General features: G+C 35.5%; 1 protein-coding gene across 2 annotated transcripts in view; it reads right to left on the bottom strand.

Annotated features, from left to right (window-relative positions):
* Remo (Remoulade) overlaps positions 1 to 15,994 on the bottom strand; it is a 338,339-nt gene that overhangs the window by 174,367 nt on the left and 147,978 nt on the right. For both annotated transcript variants that reach the window (XM_090393156.1, XM_090393157.1), the window contains exon 10: positions 7,212 to 7,306. In XM_090393156.1, coding sequence (XP_090249282.1) covers positions 7,212 to 7,306 — 95 coding nt within the window. The remainder of the gene's footprint in view (positions 1 to 7,211; positions 7,307 to 15,994) is intronic.

Genomic DNA, 15,994 nt, shown 5'->3' with positions numbered 1-15,994 from the left:
TAATCAACTATTCTTAGAGAGATTTCATGTGCATTACCTCAAATGTGAGAACAATATTCTAGGGTTGAACGGATTTGGAATTTATAAAGTGTTAGGAGTTGAGCAAGGGAGAAGAACGTTTTTGAACAAAAAAAATGATGAGTTTTCTAGATGCTTTATTCTAAGATAAGCTAAATGTGAAAGTCAGCCCAAAAGAGAAACTCTTCTTTACTGGAAATCAGAACATTACATAAGTACAGGTAGTGAAAAAGAATCTTTCTTCTTCTTCTAGGTAACAAGACAGGGCTGTGCTTTGATAATATTAAAATTCGCATTGTTATCTTCTTCCCACTTGAGGTGAGGAGATCAGTGTTTAAGATATTGGTTAAGAAAGACTTTGAAGCATGAGTACTACAAGGTTTTTCAAATGAAGAATTGAAACTATTGTCATCAGCATAACTACAGACAGGATTTGAAGTTTGTGAGTGTGAGAGAGAATCACTGACTGAATGAGGAACAGTGCACACAAAAGTACAAAATCCTGGGGTGCTACAGTGATAAAGAAATCTGATGAAAGAAAAGTTATTCATGATGACACATGATGGATGGCCAGACAGGAAACCAGAAATCCAATCACAAAGAGCATGAGGAGACCATAAGATAGCAGCTTGGTAAGACCCTGATGCTAGACACAATCACATCTTGAAATATCAAGAGCAACTATGTAAATTTCTTCAAATCCTTCCATGGCTGTGTCTAAAGGTTAACAAGGTTATCAAGGAGATCTGCTATAGAGAGAACAGCAGAATCTAGACTGGTGATCACTAATTAAATGAGTCTCAAGGTAGTGAAGAAGTCAACTGCTACTGGTCTTCATCAGTTTTGAGAGCACCAAGATAAGGGCAATGGAATAATACTTCTATGACTGACTTATTTCCCATTGTCGAAACAGGATTTAGAGTCAAGAGGGTAATATGTGGTCTGAAGAGTGTGGTTCTTGCTGACAGATGTGTACCTATGAAAAGTTGGTAAAACTGTTTATTCCTATCAAGTCCAATGCATGCATGTCCTTGCCATGGCTCCTTGGCAGTGTTTTTACAGCTAAGTTGCAAGGGTGAAAAGTGAGTTCCTGATGCATTAAAATTTGGGACTAGTCAGCTAAGGGAGACTACCCTAACAGAAAATATCAATCCTTCAGGACTCATACAAGGCATCTACAGTGGTGTAATGTAATTAGCAATTATAGTGCTGATCTCATTCTGGAAAAAATATCTTGTTACCAAATCTGAGAAAACAATTGCCAGATGGACTGAATTATGATGAAATGACAAATGATGAAAGGACTCAATTGGATTATGGAATATACAACCCCCCCCTTTCTCTCTCTCTAACTTGGAGCCTTAAGAATGTTGCTTGAGAAGTCGAGTACAAATTACGCAATACTGCAAAATGAGAAATGAGATGGAATTATAAAGAAGGACAATATAATATTTTACAGCTGTCTAAAGAACTTATGTTTGCAGGTGATTCTAGGTGACATATTCTAGGTCATTTTAAAGCAAAATCACCTAGAATAGAATATGCTGATTTTAGAGGACAGTTTCTCAATTACAGCATCATCTGTACTCTTACTCCAAAAATGTGATTGGTGTTGAAAAAGTCTTGTTTTTATGACAACTGAGATAAGACCTATGGGGGAGTACCCATGGAGAACAGGTCAATCATGCAGCTTAATGAGGCCAATGACAATGGAACTAGACTGATCAACTAGCCAAAATATGGTATCTGGCAATACAATGTTTAATCATAAAGTTATCATAAAATGATCTGGAAGTCTCCTGACAGAAAGACCTTTAATCAAAATAATCACCGACCTTCACAATAGATGCAATGCTCAAAATGACAGAAATCAGAACCTACAGAGGAACAAATACTAATTCCGACCATTCATTATTTACTGACACCAAAGATCAGAAGCCAAATCCCCAATGCAAGATGTAAAGATCCCATGTTAGAAAGTTTAATAATGAAAGACTGAAAGAATAAGTTAAAGCCAGATATTGTGAAAGAATTAATAAATCCCAGCCAGGTCTAAATGACAATAAGAGTCAATAAAGCACGAGAAATTCTGAAGGATGTTATAACAATGGCAGACATAATTCTAAGAAAACAGCAAGAGATGTATATAATTATTATTGGTTTTTGGTTTAATGCAGAATATGAACAAGTGATGGCATCAAACAATGAGGCATACAAAAGAAAACAGCAAGAATCACACTTGTGAAGCTGCAATGGAGTATTGTATGGCCAGAAAAAAAAAAGTGCCCAAGAAACAAACAAATATAACATACATAAACTTAAGGAATTGGAGCATCTTCAAAGCATACATGAAAGATCTTTCTATCAAAGGTTGAATAAGAGTTGGAAAGATTTTCAGCTTAGGACAATATCATGTAGGGACAAAGAAGACATAATTTGAGCAGGAATGAAATGGTACCAGACAGAAGCATGAAATATTTTAATGAACTACTGACTAACCTAACCTAACATAGTAGATGGCCTGACACTAATAAAATAGTGAGTGGATCTAGAAGAAAATCTAGACCATCAATAAACTCTAGAACAATTGATCTGATATAAGCAGACCTTAAAAAAGCAGGTATAGAATATTTCAAGCAGCTGAGCCAACTTATTGCCAAGAACTGATCAGTGAAACAATCCCAAAAGAATGGAATTTCAGCATCAGTGTGTCCTATCCATAAAAAAGGTGTTGTGATTCCCCAAATTATAAGGGAATTGTATACTAGCTATAAATTTTTCTCCAACATTTTATTCAAGAGACTTTCCACCAAGCAGAGAATGCCATTTATGATCATCAATGTGGATTCTATCAAGGAGGATTCACAAGTGACCAGATTTTCAATGTATGCCAGATACTTTAAAAACGCAATCAATCTGGAATTTAAATGCATCACCCCTTCACAGTTCAAAGACAGACCTAATTTATATTGCAATGAAATAACAGATCCCACAGCAATTCATAGCACTAGTCAAAGCTACAAAATAAATGACATAAGATTAAAATTCAGAATATACTTTGTTTAAGTTAAGGGATATTATATCCCATATAGTTTCTTAGCCGAATAAGAAACTCAAAGAGTTTCATGCCGAATATAGTAAAAACTATATATAAAGTTCGGCGATTCCAAGCGTAAGCAAATACCTGGATACTGCAGCACTGATCCCAAAGGGTAGTAAAAGCTGGGGCAACTCGTGGTAGAGGTGGAGCGAGCTCCGATCACTATTCTTGATATTTGCCCATAATGTGAACTTAGCTCCTAGGAACTGTATTTTTGTTCACATTATGAGAGAAGGTCACTACCCAGACCGGTTTCGACCTTTATTGAGGTCTCATCAGTGAGTAGCCAGACCTAGTTAATATCAAGTTTGTAGCGAACAGAACTTGTACCCCTATTACGAGTACTGCCGTGAGGTGCTCTAATAAATTATTAGATATGTGAAGAGCCAAAGGCTTCAATTCGGCGACATATAACTTGTTTAAGTTAAGGGATATTACATCCCATATAGTTTCTTAGCCAAATCAGAATATACTGTCTGGTCGAATACTTAGAAAAATAGTGTTCAATAGTGGGGATGCCTTACCCAACTTTCTGTTGAATACAACACTTGAAAAGGTTATCAGAGATGCTGGGATTAATATAAGATCTATCTTCTAAGAGTCAGTAAAAATTCTGATACATGCTGATGATATAGACATTATAAGGACAAAAACAAGAAAGAAAAAAATAATTTTAAAAAAAAAATGTTATCAGTCTAGAAAAGCAGCAAAGAAGCTACATCTGTAGATTAAAATAAAAACAAAACATATGCTGGTAACTAGGAAAGCTTGTGTTGCTGATTCTTCTCAAACAGAAACTACATCCCATAAATTTGAAATTTTACATAGTTTTACATACTTGAAATAAGAGAAATAATGAAAAAATGACATTGGTGTTGAGGTCAAAAATAGTCTTTCTGCAAAAAAAGGTTTCCATGGATTTAGAAAATACTTACCATTGCATTTAATCTCAAGCAAAACAAAAAAAGTAATGATGATGTATACAAAATACTTGCAACACCATTATTAACATATGTTGTCTGAAATCTGGGTATTATCAAAGTCAAGTGAAAGATTAGGTTATTGGGAAAAATGGTTCTCATATACATTTTTAGCATGTGGAGGAAAAGCTATAACCACAAATTATACAAAGTATAAATGAGTCAGATATTATCATGTTCCTTAACATCAGCAGATTAGATTGGGCTGGACATGTTATATGGATAGTAACAGGACAGTTCAGGTGTCCAATAAACATTAAAACATTACTGAAAGGGTTATTATTTTACAGGACTGATGCAGAGAAAATATTTCAGCACTTCTCAAGAGGAGAAACAACAAGAGACTATACCTAAATTGAGTAAGAGTTTGGTTAGCAAAGGTGAAGACTAAATTTTTTGCCTGGAGAGTGATGAATGAGCAGAATGGGTTGCCAGAGTTTGTTGCGAGTGCTTTGTCTGTCAATGATTTCAATGTACAATATATATTGTATGGATAGTTTGGGACTCTGCAATGAGTCTGCAGACCCCATAGAAGTATCTGTACAATAATAATAATATCAGACTAGAAGGAAAAAGGAAAATTGGAAGACCTTAAACTAAGATGAGAAACTGGTGTAATCTGATATATTAAAGATGTGGGAGTGAAAAATTTTAGCCAAGAATAAGGAAGATTGGAAGAAATTAGTGAAGAGGACCACAATTCATAAACTTTTGTCTCAAACTGTTCTGGCATTGTTGGAGAACCAGGGATCCTCCAACAAATATATATGGACCAAATAGCAGATATAGGTTCACTTGAACCTATATAAGGACATAAGAAAAAGGAATGGCTCCTGGATACAGCCAAGTGTCTTGTAGTTTTGATAGAAGATAAGAGAATCTCAAATTGAAAGATGGTGAATCCATATGTAAAATGCTATTTCTCATGAAAAGGATCTTTTAATTTGATTCTAGTGGTAAGACTTATACGTTGGTTAGACATAACTGGTAATTAATTTACGGAATTAACAACGCATATAAAGTAAATTAATTAAAGATAACTTTAATGAATCACTTCTATATTTCGACAATGTCACATTGTCATCTTCAGGAACATAAAGATATGGTATGTGCACTAAAGGAACTAACAAAGCAAATGAGGAAGAAATTAAGACACTAATTTTGTTCCTAAAGTCCTAATGGTGCCCTCTTGCGGGCTAATTTGGTAGTCTTGGCCGTTGGGCTGAAGTTCTCATAATGAAAGTCTCCCAAATTTGGGGCAGTTTCATGCACCCAAATTTGTTGAGGTTAGGAACGTTTTTTAGAGCTGCTGAAGATTCTTTGAATAATCTTTCGTATTTAAACTTGCTGCGATGAATTATTTTTGTCTTCTTCCAACGAATTTTATGGTGGGTATCTAAGGCATGGTCTGCCAGCCCAGAGCAGCTGTACTGGTGAAACCGGATGTAGTCTTGGTGTTCTGAAATCCTGATATTTGTTGTTCTGCCTGTTTGGCCAAAGTAGGACAATTTGCAGCTGCAAGGGACCTGGTATACACCAGGTAGGTCTAGGGGAAGTGGTTGGTCTTTGGTAGAGCGGATAAGGGATGCCAACTTTTTATATGGTCTGTAACAGGAAGTAAGGTCATATTTCTTGAGGATAATAGTTATTTTTTCAGAGGTGCCCTGGATGTAGGGGATAGTGATAGACTTGGTGTAGTCTTTATTGTTGAGGGGGGGAGGGGGGTTGTGGTTTTCAGGTTTTAGTATTTTTTGGATTTTTTTGGGGTTATAGCCATTGGCTAAGAAAGTGTTGAGGATGTGGTTTAGTTCCATAGTCAGGGCCTTGTCATCTGAGCAGATTAATTTTGCCCTGTTATATAGTGTTTTTATCACCCCATATTGTTGTGAGGGGGGGGGATTGCTGATCACCTTAGAAAAAGAGGAAAACAACACCCTCCCCTTCCTAGACACTTTAATCACCCGCCAGCTTGATGGATCTTTGGTTTTCTCTGTTTACAGAAAACCCACCCACACTGGCAGATACATTCACCAGCAATCCCACCCCCCCCCCCTCACAACAATATGGGGTGATAAAAACACTATATAACAGGGCAAAATTAATCTGCTCAGATGACAAGGCCCTGACTATGGAACTAAACCACATCCTCAACACTTTCTTAGCCAATGGCTATAACCCCAAAAAAATCCAAAAAATACTAAAACCTGAAAACCACAACCCCCCTCCCCCCCTCAACAATAAAGACTACACCAAGTCTATCACTATCCCTACATCCAGGGCACCTCTGAAAAAATAACTAATATCCTCAAGAAATATGACCTTACTTCCTGTTACAGACCATATAAAAAGTTGGCATCCCTTATCCGCTCTACCAAAGACCAACCACTTCACCTAGACCTACCTGGTGTATACCAGGTCCCTTGCAGCTGCAAATTGTCCTACTTTGGCCAAACAGGCAGAACAACAAATATCAGGATTTCAGAACACCAAGACTACATCCGGTTTCACCAGTACAGCCGCTCTGGGCTGGCAGACCATGCCTTAGATACCCACCATAAAATTCGTTGGAAGAAGACAAAAATAATCCATCGCAGCAAGTTTAAATACGAAAGATTATTCAAAGAATCTTCAGCAGCTCTAAAAAACGTTCCTAACCTCAACAAATTTGGGTGCATGAAACTGCCCCAAATTTGGGAGACTTTCATTATGAGAACTTCAGCCCAACGGCCAAGACTACCAAATTAGCCCGCAAGAGGGCACCATTAGGACTTTAGGAACAAAATTAGTGTCTTAATTTCTTCCTCATTTGCTTTGTTAGTTCCTTTAGTGCACATACCATATCTTTATGTTCCTGAAGATGACAATGTGACATTGTCGAAATATAGAAGTGATTCATTAAAGTTATCTTTAATTAATTTACTTTATATGCGTTGTTAATTCCGTAAATTAATTACCAGTTACTTTTAATTTGAGAAAAACCATAAATTAAAATAAGGATGTGCTTTCCTTGTTTTTAAATGCAGATATAGAAAAAATATTAAATGTTCCAAATAATATTAAACACCATTATCATTAGGAGATCATCATCATCTTCAGTTACATTTATTATTTACCTTGAACATGCTCTATCTTCTGCCTGTGCAGCCCTCAATAATCTTCTATCCACACTCATCACAGTGTTGATCATGTCCACTAAAATTTCACCTAACTACAAAAATATTCTTATATTTGTATTTTAAATTTAACTTATCAAAGTTATATTTCTAATGAGTATTTTTTGTATCAGCTTACATATCAAGTGCAATAAAAATAAATAAATAAAAAGATCTGTAGTGCTCTTCCATGCTGATATACACATAAGATATAAAATTATATCATAAGAAATTATATCATAAGATATAATTTCACTCATATACCAAAAATACTTTTACAATACTTTTCACTTAACATGGAAAATATGTATAAATAAGATACCCACTTCAGAACCTGACCTAATGATGCAATTATTCTTACAACTTATAATCCAAAATTTTAAAGCAACTCAAACTAAAAGCTATTCAATAGACCAAACACCTGGCATGGCATAGAATACCTTCTATAGCTAGTGTGTCTACCCATGTTGGTCTATTCCAATTACTGTATTTCCTCATACATTTTTATCTTTGGAAAACATCCTTAAATGAGCATGGTACCAAAATATAATGTAACTTTTTAAGCAGTGAAAAAATCTTGTAAAATAATGAGAAATGGAGAGACTGAAGGGAAAAAAAAAGTGATTTTAGGAAATATAAGGAGAATGTCGTCTCTGACATACTGGTCTTCAGAATGGTGTCAATGAATCCACTATCTATATGATTCACAAGTTGAAAAAGATTGCACTTAGCCATTACTTAGCTTCAAAATTACATTTCAAAATTAACAGAGAAAGTAATCATAAAAACCTCTACATGGATTCCTAAAATACATAAGGAGGGATTACTACCTACTTAAGCAATGTGATTCACTTTTTTTTTGCAGGATGAAGTTAGAAGCTTAAGTCTCAGAAACAATAACAGCATTACTGCAATCATCTGTGATTCTGACATCTAACCAAACTTTGAGAATTATATTCTGTAGTTGCTCAAAATTTTATTGCCATATTTAAGCATTCATTATTATTATTACAGCAGATACTCTATAGAAAACACCACTATAATGAAATCATATTATAGAACTAATCACATAGCAAACCATCAAATACAATGATTCAATTTGATTGGATGACTTTTTTTTTTCTTTACCAATGAAAATTAAGTAGCTATGTATGCAAACTAACATATGACCGAAATCTGCATCCAGAAACTGTTCATTTGCTGAAACAGATGTATTCACTATAAATTAAGTAACCAAGGGAAATTGAATTGCATTATATAAGAACACCTCACTGCATACCTCCTCTAATCCTTTACCAGCAAGCATTAAGAGTTTGGCTACTATATATTATCTCATGATTGCATTTCCCTTCCCAATATTTTGCTTCTTAAAATTTGTGTTCGATTAACATCTATCTTATGTCATCTTTATAGTCTATCATATTCATCCAGCATTTATACTACAGAATGGAAGGAATCCAACATTCAAATCAGTGATTGAAATTGCCTGAATTCTCTCAAAAATAACTTTTTTACTACCAAGAAGTCCAAGTCATTAATGACCACCAGTATGACTTTCACCACTTGGGATTCAAAACAGATCTGGATATCACTCACTTTTGGACAAAAGTCAAGGATAGGTTTAGAGAAATCTGACTGGTTTCTCTCAACATTTGCAAAGCATATGATTTGGTTAGGTACAGCAGCTTACTTACGTAACTATTATCTTATGGTACTTTCTTCCTTCGCAGATGGATCACCAGATTCCTCTCTGGTCATTTGCTTTGTGTCCAAGTATATAGATGACTTCTCTTTGTCAATAACAATCAAACATAGGCTGATTTTTGCAAAGAATAATCTGAGAAAGAACCTGTAGTCATCTGTTCTATGATGTGTGATGTGTGGATTGTTTATTTATACTAAGATTAGAAGAGGGAGCAGTATTTTATGAACATACTTCCTTCAACATTTTCAATTTGTTCATTAACGATATAGGAAAGGATCTGAGAGGAAGTGTTCACTTGTTTGCTGATGATGCAAAGTTGGGTAGAGCAATAGTGAGTGCACAGGATGTCAAAATTTTGCAAGATGATTTGGATAGTTTGGAGGACTGGGCTAAGGAAAACAGATGTCGATTTAATGTGGCAAAGTGTAAGGTTATGCATTTTGGGGTGAAAAGATTAGCAGCAGTGTACCACATTGGTGGAACCGTACTCCAGGAGATCGATCAGGCCAGGGATTTGGAAGTGTTGGTGGATAGGGAGTTGAAGTTTAGGGGACACATCGCAAAAGTGGCTAAATCAGCTCATCAAATCACTTGGTTGCTGAAAAATACTTTAACAAACAGAGACAAACAAGTTATTGTTCCTCTATATCAAGCCTTGATAAGACCCCATCTAGACTACTGTGCCCAGATATGGGTGCGAGGGTTTCTTCTTGATGGGCAGGAGGTGGAGAGGATCCAGAGGCGAGTGACCAAGATGATAGCAGGTCTATGGAATGAACCTTATGAGAACAGGTTGAAGATTTGTGGGTTGCAAAAATTGGTTGATAAGCGAAAAAGGGATGATATGATTGAGACATTCAAATTACTGAAGGGTTTCTATAAGATTAATTCAGAAGATATTTTTGAAAATATGACTGGTGGTGGGAGGACTAGGGTCCATACATGGAAGCTGGGCAAGAATGTGGTTAGCAAGGGTGTTAGAGCTAGTATTTTTACTTGGAGAGTGATGAATGAGTGGAATAAGCTCCCAGAGTCTATTATGGGTGCTACAACTGTGAATGAGTTCAAGGCGAGGTATGATAGATACTGTGTGAATGTCGAATAGTTGTTCTTGATATGACGTTAGGCCTCCCCTCGATGAATCTGTTGACTCCTTGGAGTTGCTCGAAATAATAATAATATGAAAAAGAACACAAAGATAATAAAAGTTTCTTCCTTATCCCTGGATTTGATATATGGAGCAATCGCCATCTAGTTTCGAGCAGTATAAAAATTTCTTTAAATTAACACAAAAAAATAACAAGGAATAAACTTCCTTGTGACCTGCTCATACTATTTGTTCTATACTTCAACCATTACAGCAGGAACTCTTAAACATCAAATAATATATGAAACTCAATGGTTTCTCAGAAAGAACTATGCAACAGCTGTTTAATTCCTATAATCCTACCTCAAATAATAAGGAAACAGTATCAATTTCCAATCACATACATTTCTGGCATCTCAGAACCCATTTCCAGAATGCTAAAGAAATAAAATTTAGTGGCTACTTTTTTTCATATCAACAAATTATCAAGCATGGTATCTAACATAAACAGTCTCCTGTAACTCTCCCTGATGTCTACCTAGTTCCTTGTGACTGTCATCATCTTACTTTGGACAAACTGGATGCTCTGTAGAAAACAGAATACAAGAACACCAATCTTATATTAGCAACAGTAAATCTGAAAAATCTGGCTTGACACAGCACTCAATAGATACAGACCACAACATCCTATGTTTTGAAACACACGTCATCGATGTCAGTATAAATTTTAACATTTGTTTAAAGAAAGAGCTAAGGCCTTACTTCACTGTCTGAACTTAATTTTTTCTTATTTTGTAGAGTTTCCAGTATTGAGACCACATGTTTTAAGCTAATTAACAAGTTGAATAAAATATAATGAATCTGAACACAAACAAATTTGAAAACACACCCCAACTCAACATCACCAGAGTTAAAGATCAGTACTATCAACATAAGAAGTCTGAATGACAAAGAAATGGAGCTAGCTGAGGAATTAGATAAGTACCAGATCAACAAAATAGGGGTGACTGAAACAAAAAAAGACAAAAACTGGTGAGATCTTTCTGAGCAATAAATACAAAATGTTATATTCAGGCAATGACAATCAAGGAAAAGAAAGAGTAGCCATAGTATTCAACACAAAATACGAGGCTAATCTTCTTCAATGGCAGTCAGTCTCAAGTAGAGTAATGTGGACAAATATGAGAATGGGGAAACTGGACAATGAGACTTATTTGTGCCTATGGTCCCACAGAAGGTTCTACTAAGGTAGAAGTGGAGGAATTTTTTGAGGCTTTAGAAAAAGCAACTGACTCAATGAAAAATGAAAAGTTGGTCCTTGTTGGGGATCTAAACAGAAGAGTAGGAAAAGGTCAGACATACAAAAATAGTTGGGGAAAATTTGGAGAAAATAGCAAAGCTAACAATAATGGCAAATACCTGTTGGATTTCTGCTCAGGACATGGACTGGTTATTTCTAACAGCATGTTCCAACATAAAAATGTGCACAAGTTTCACATGGAGAGAAGAGGCAAGGAATAAGAAAAGTCTCATTGACTACGTTATTGTTGAAAGTGATGTTTTCTCACTGGTGCAGGACACCAGAGTGTACAGAGGATTTGAAATTGGAAGTGATCATCATTTAGTCTTGAGCAGGATAAAATTGAATTTCATATTGAAAAGAAAACATGTAAGAAAGTTTTAAAGCAAATAAAAGTTGACCAGTTCTCAGATGTGAACTGTAGAAAAAAATACACAAATATTATTCAAGAAAAAATGAGAGTTTGAGAACAGGAACCAAACTTTGGAGATTCAGTGGCAAGCCCTGAAGAAAACATTTACTTATTCAGCCAGAGAGGCATTTCGTGAGGTTGTCTGCAAGGATAGAAAAATCAGAACTCCATGGTGGACACAGGAAGTCAAAGAGGCAGTGAAGGAAAAGAAGAAAGCATATCAAAAGTTCCTGGCATATAAATCAGCTTGTAGAGAATACAGAGACAAACGTAAGAAAGCTAAACACAAGTCATGAGAGGACTTTGGTAAGAACACAGAAAATAAATATCAAGAAAGTGTCAAAATATTCTGGAGGATGTTGAAGAAGCTTAGAAATGGAGGAAAGAGTACAGTAAAGGAGTTAGAGATGATAAAGTCATACGAAAACGGGAGAAAAAGATATCCTGGAAGTATGGAGAAATTACTTCTAAAAATTGCTAAATGAAACAAGCAGTGATAGTACAGTGGTAAAAAACACTCAACAGGCAAATAGTCAGGAATACATATCCATATTTGAAGTAGAAAAAGCCATCAAAGGCTTGAAATGTGGAAAGGCAGCAGGAGTAGATGATATTCGACCAGAAATGCTGAAGTATGGTGGTATAGAAGTCCTACAGTAGCTGCACTGCATAGTTCAGAAGGCCTGGACCGAGGGACGAATTTCCGATGATTGGAGTAGAGCTCTCTCATAGTACCCATATATAAAAAGGGAAATGAAACTGAATGTGAGAAGTACAGAGGTATTTCATTACTGAGTGTTCCTGGTAAGATTTATGCCAGTATACTTGAGAAACAGTTGAGAAGAATTGTAGAAGAAAAGCTTGGTGAAGAACAAGCTGGATTCACGCCAAGTAGAGGCTGTCAGGATCAGATCTTCACTTTACGACAAATAGTCGAGAAAGCATGGGAATATAACAAAGATCTGTATTTAAGTTTTGTCGATCTGAAAAAGGCATATGACAAGGTGCCAAGAGAGAAGCTATTCAATACGCTACAGTTATATGGTGTCAATGGGGCATTATATCAAGCAATACTTAGTCTGTATTTGAGTTGTAAGTCAGCAGTTAGAATTGAAGGAAGTACAGGAAGATGGTTTAATGTTAAATCTGGTGTGAGACAAGGATGTACATTATCCCCTCTGTTATTCATTATCTATATGGATCACATTATGAAGGAAAGTGGTATTAAACATGATATCAAAATTGGAGATGTTAATATCTTTGCTTTATGTGGACGATGTTATACTTCTAAATAAATCTGCTACAAGTCTGCAAGATTCCCTGACTAAATTGAATAACTGTTGTAATAGATATAGTATGAAGGTCAGCAATAAAAAGACAAAGACAATGAAAATAGGCAGAATCGTTGAATATGTCAACTGCCTTGTGAACGGAGAACCTGTGGAACAAGTAAAATGTTTCACTTACTTAGACACGATTTTTAGTGAAGATGGTAATTTAAATATGGAAATTGACAACAGAATCAACAAAGCTGGTATGGTAGGAAGTCAGTTGAATAAATTCATATGGAATAAGAGAGAAATTAGTCGGAACACTAAATTAGCTGTATATAAGATAGTGTTCAAACCAATTTTAATTTATGGATCTGAGAGCTGGGTCAGAAGTAAAACACTTGACCAAAGACTAGAGACTGCAGATATGAGAGTCCTGAGAAAGATTAGAGGCATAAAACAGATGGCATCAATGGCAATATCAATATTAAAAACGAGGATATTAGGAAAGAACTTGATACTGTCAGCATCCAGGAATGCGTTAGCAGAGAACTAATCTCAGGTGGTATGGTCATTTCAACAGAATGGGCGAGGAGAGATTAGCAAAACAAGTGTTCTCTGCCAGGTTGGCAGGAAAACAACCCAGAGAAAGACCAAGATATAGGTGGATTGATACGGTACAATGTGCCTTAGACGATAGAAATATAAGATCTGATAATGTTGGAGTCTTGACAAGTAACAGACTGATTTGGAGGAAAATTGTAGATAGGAAGTTAGTAATGATGTAAATTTTTCATTTAGTACTATCATATCCTGTACACCCCCTTGAGGGCACATGGCAGGAATTTGATGATGATGATGATAAAATATAATGCTACAAGTTCTGTAAGTCATCAGACTTACATTATCAGGGGTACTAATAAAAAAAAAAAGTTATACATAACAAAAGACCAAAAGCAATTAATTACACATATTAGATGTTATCAGAACTTCATAATTCATACACCAATCTGAATATTATAATATTCAGATTGGTGTATTTATTTATAATATTCAACTGAATATTATAAATAAATAATCTGAATAAAAATATTAAATTAATTAGTGTACATGTGTTGGAACAATGCTAGTTGCTGTTGTCACGTTCTGTAGCATTATACATATCATATACTTGGTCCGTGACAGATTTTTAATGAAAGTAGACAAAACTTGTTGTAGGATTAAGCCTTGATTTTTTGTTAAATTGTGTAGGATACACAACATTTGTGAGGCTTCCTTGAACTTTCTTGTAAAACATTTATGATCAATATGAGCCATGTTTGCCTCATATTGATCATAAATATGAGGCAAACTACTTGATAGCCTGTGGTAACTGTTTGGGATGACAAACCTGATTTATACATTCATTACACAGAATAATTCAGAAAACCTAATTCCTGATAATTGGAATAGAGTTATCATCCTTCTATTTTCAACATCTCTTACGTGTTTAGAGATGCAGATATTCTCCACCATTCCCATCTGTGATATGTAGCAAATGCCACAACAGCAATCAATCTCATAAATGTCTGGTTTTTTTCATGTAATGATGTGGAGGTTTTCGTGAATGTAAGAATCTGGAAATTTTATACAAAGGTAAAAAAGCCACTTTATTGTTGTACTCATGGAGTCACTTTGCCATTTTGTCTATAACATTCTTCATGCAAGGTAGAAAGATTGCATTCTTAAAATCTTTTTTAAATACAGAAGTTGTAGGAGGTATATTATTATTATTATTATTATTATACAGACACCTCCATGGAGTCCAAAGACTCATCGCGGGAAACTCAATCTATCATACCTCTCTTTGAACTCATTAACAGAAAAAGCACTCGCAACTGACTCTAGCAACCCATTCCACTCATTCACCACTCTCCAAGCAAAAAATCTAGTCCTCACACCCCTACTTGACCACACCTTTATTCAACTTCCAGGGATGACCCCCTTGTTCTGGTCCCTCTAGCCAGATGCTGAAACATTTCCCCTGTATCTATGTTATAAAATCCCTCAGGCAACTTAAATGATTCCACTATATTCCCTCTTTTTCTCAACCAACTTCTGCAATCCACACACCATCAATCTATCCTCATAGGGGACATTCCATAGGCCACTCACCATTTTGGTCACTTGCCTCTGAATCCTCTCCACTGCTTCAACATCCCCAAGAAACTCAGGAGACCAGACTTGATCACAGTAATCCATATGTGGGTGTATCAAGGCCTAATAAAGAGGAATTACAACTTCCTTATCTCTACTTGTTAATGTGTTCTTTAGTAACCAAGTAATCTTATGTGCTACCTTAGGAATACGTCCTCTAAACTTTAACTCTGTCTACCACCTCCACTCCTAAATCTCTAGCTTCATCTGTTTCCTGGAGTACAGTGCTATCAACGTAATAAACAGCTTGTAATCTATTTATCCCAAAGTCTATAACTTTACATTTCTTGATTTAAACTGACACCCATTATCTTTTATCCATACTGATAGCCTATTTAAATCGTCCTATAAACTCTCCACATCACCTTGATTAACTATTACTCTACCTAATTTCGCATCATCAACAAACAACTGAATATTTCCTTTCATGTTATTTCCTATATCATTTATGTATAAATTAAATAGCAATGGTCCCAGCACTGAGCCTTGTGACACACCACTAGTCACCTACTTTCACCTTGATTCCACCCCTCCATATGCCACTTTTTGATATCGGTCCAGCAACCACCCTCTTATCCATTTAACCAGTGTCATATCCATCACCATTTGTTCTAATTGGTGTAACAGTGTTTCATGTAGTATTCTGTCAAATGCTTTTGAAAAATTAAGAATTAAGAATGTTAGTGATAATGCTGGGTTCATAATAACCATTGAGGAAAAGGTTATGCTTCAGGTAGTGTAGTTTTTAATTCTCAAGTCTTCCTATATTTCAT

This window comes from Typopeltis vanoorti, chromosome 5 (genome assembly GCF_054136105.1).
Source record: "Typopeltis vanoorti isolate ZY-2024b chromosome 5, IOZ_Tvanoo_1.0, whole genome shotgun sequence".
Taxonomy (NCBI): Eukaryota; Metazoa; Arthropoda; class Arachnida; order Uropygi; family Thelyphonidae; genus Typopeltis; species Typopeltis vanoorti.
Note: the sequence above shows the minus strand (reverse complement) of the source record. Positions and strands in the feature narration are given on the sequence as shown.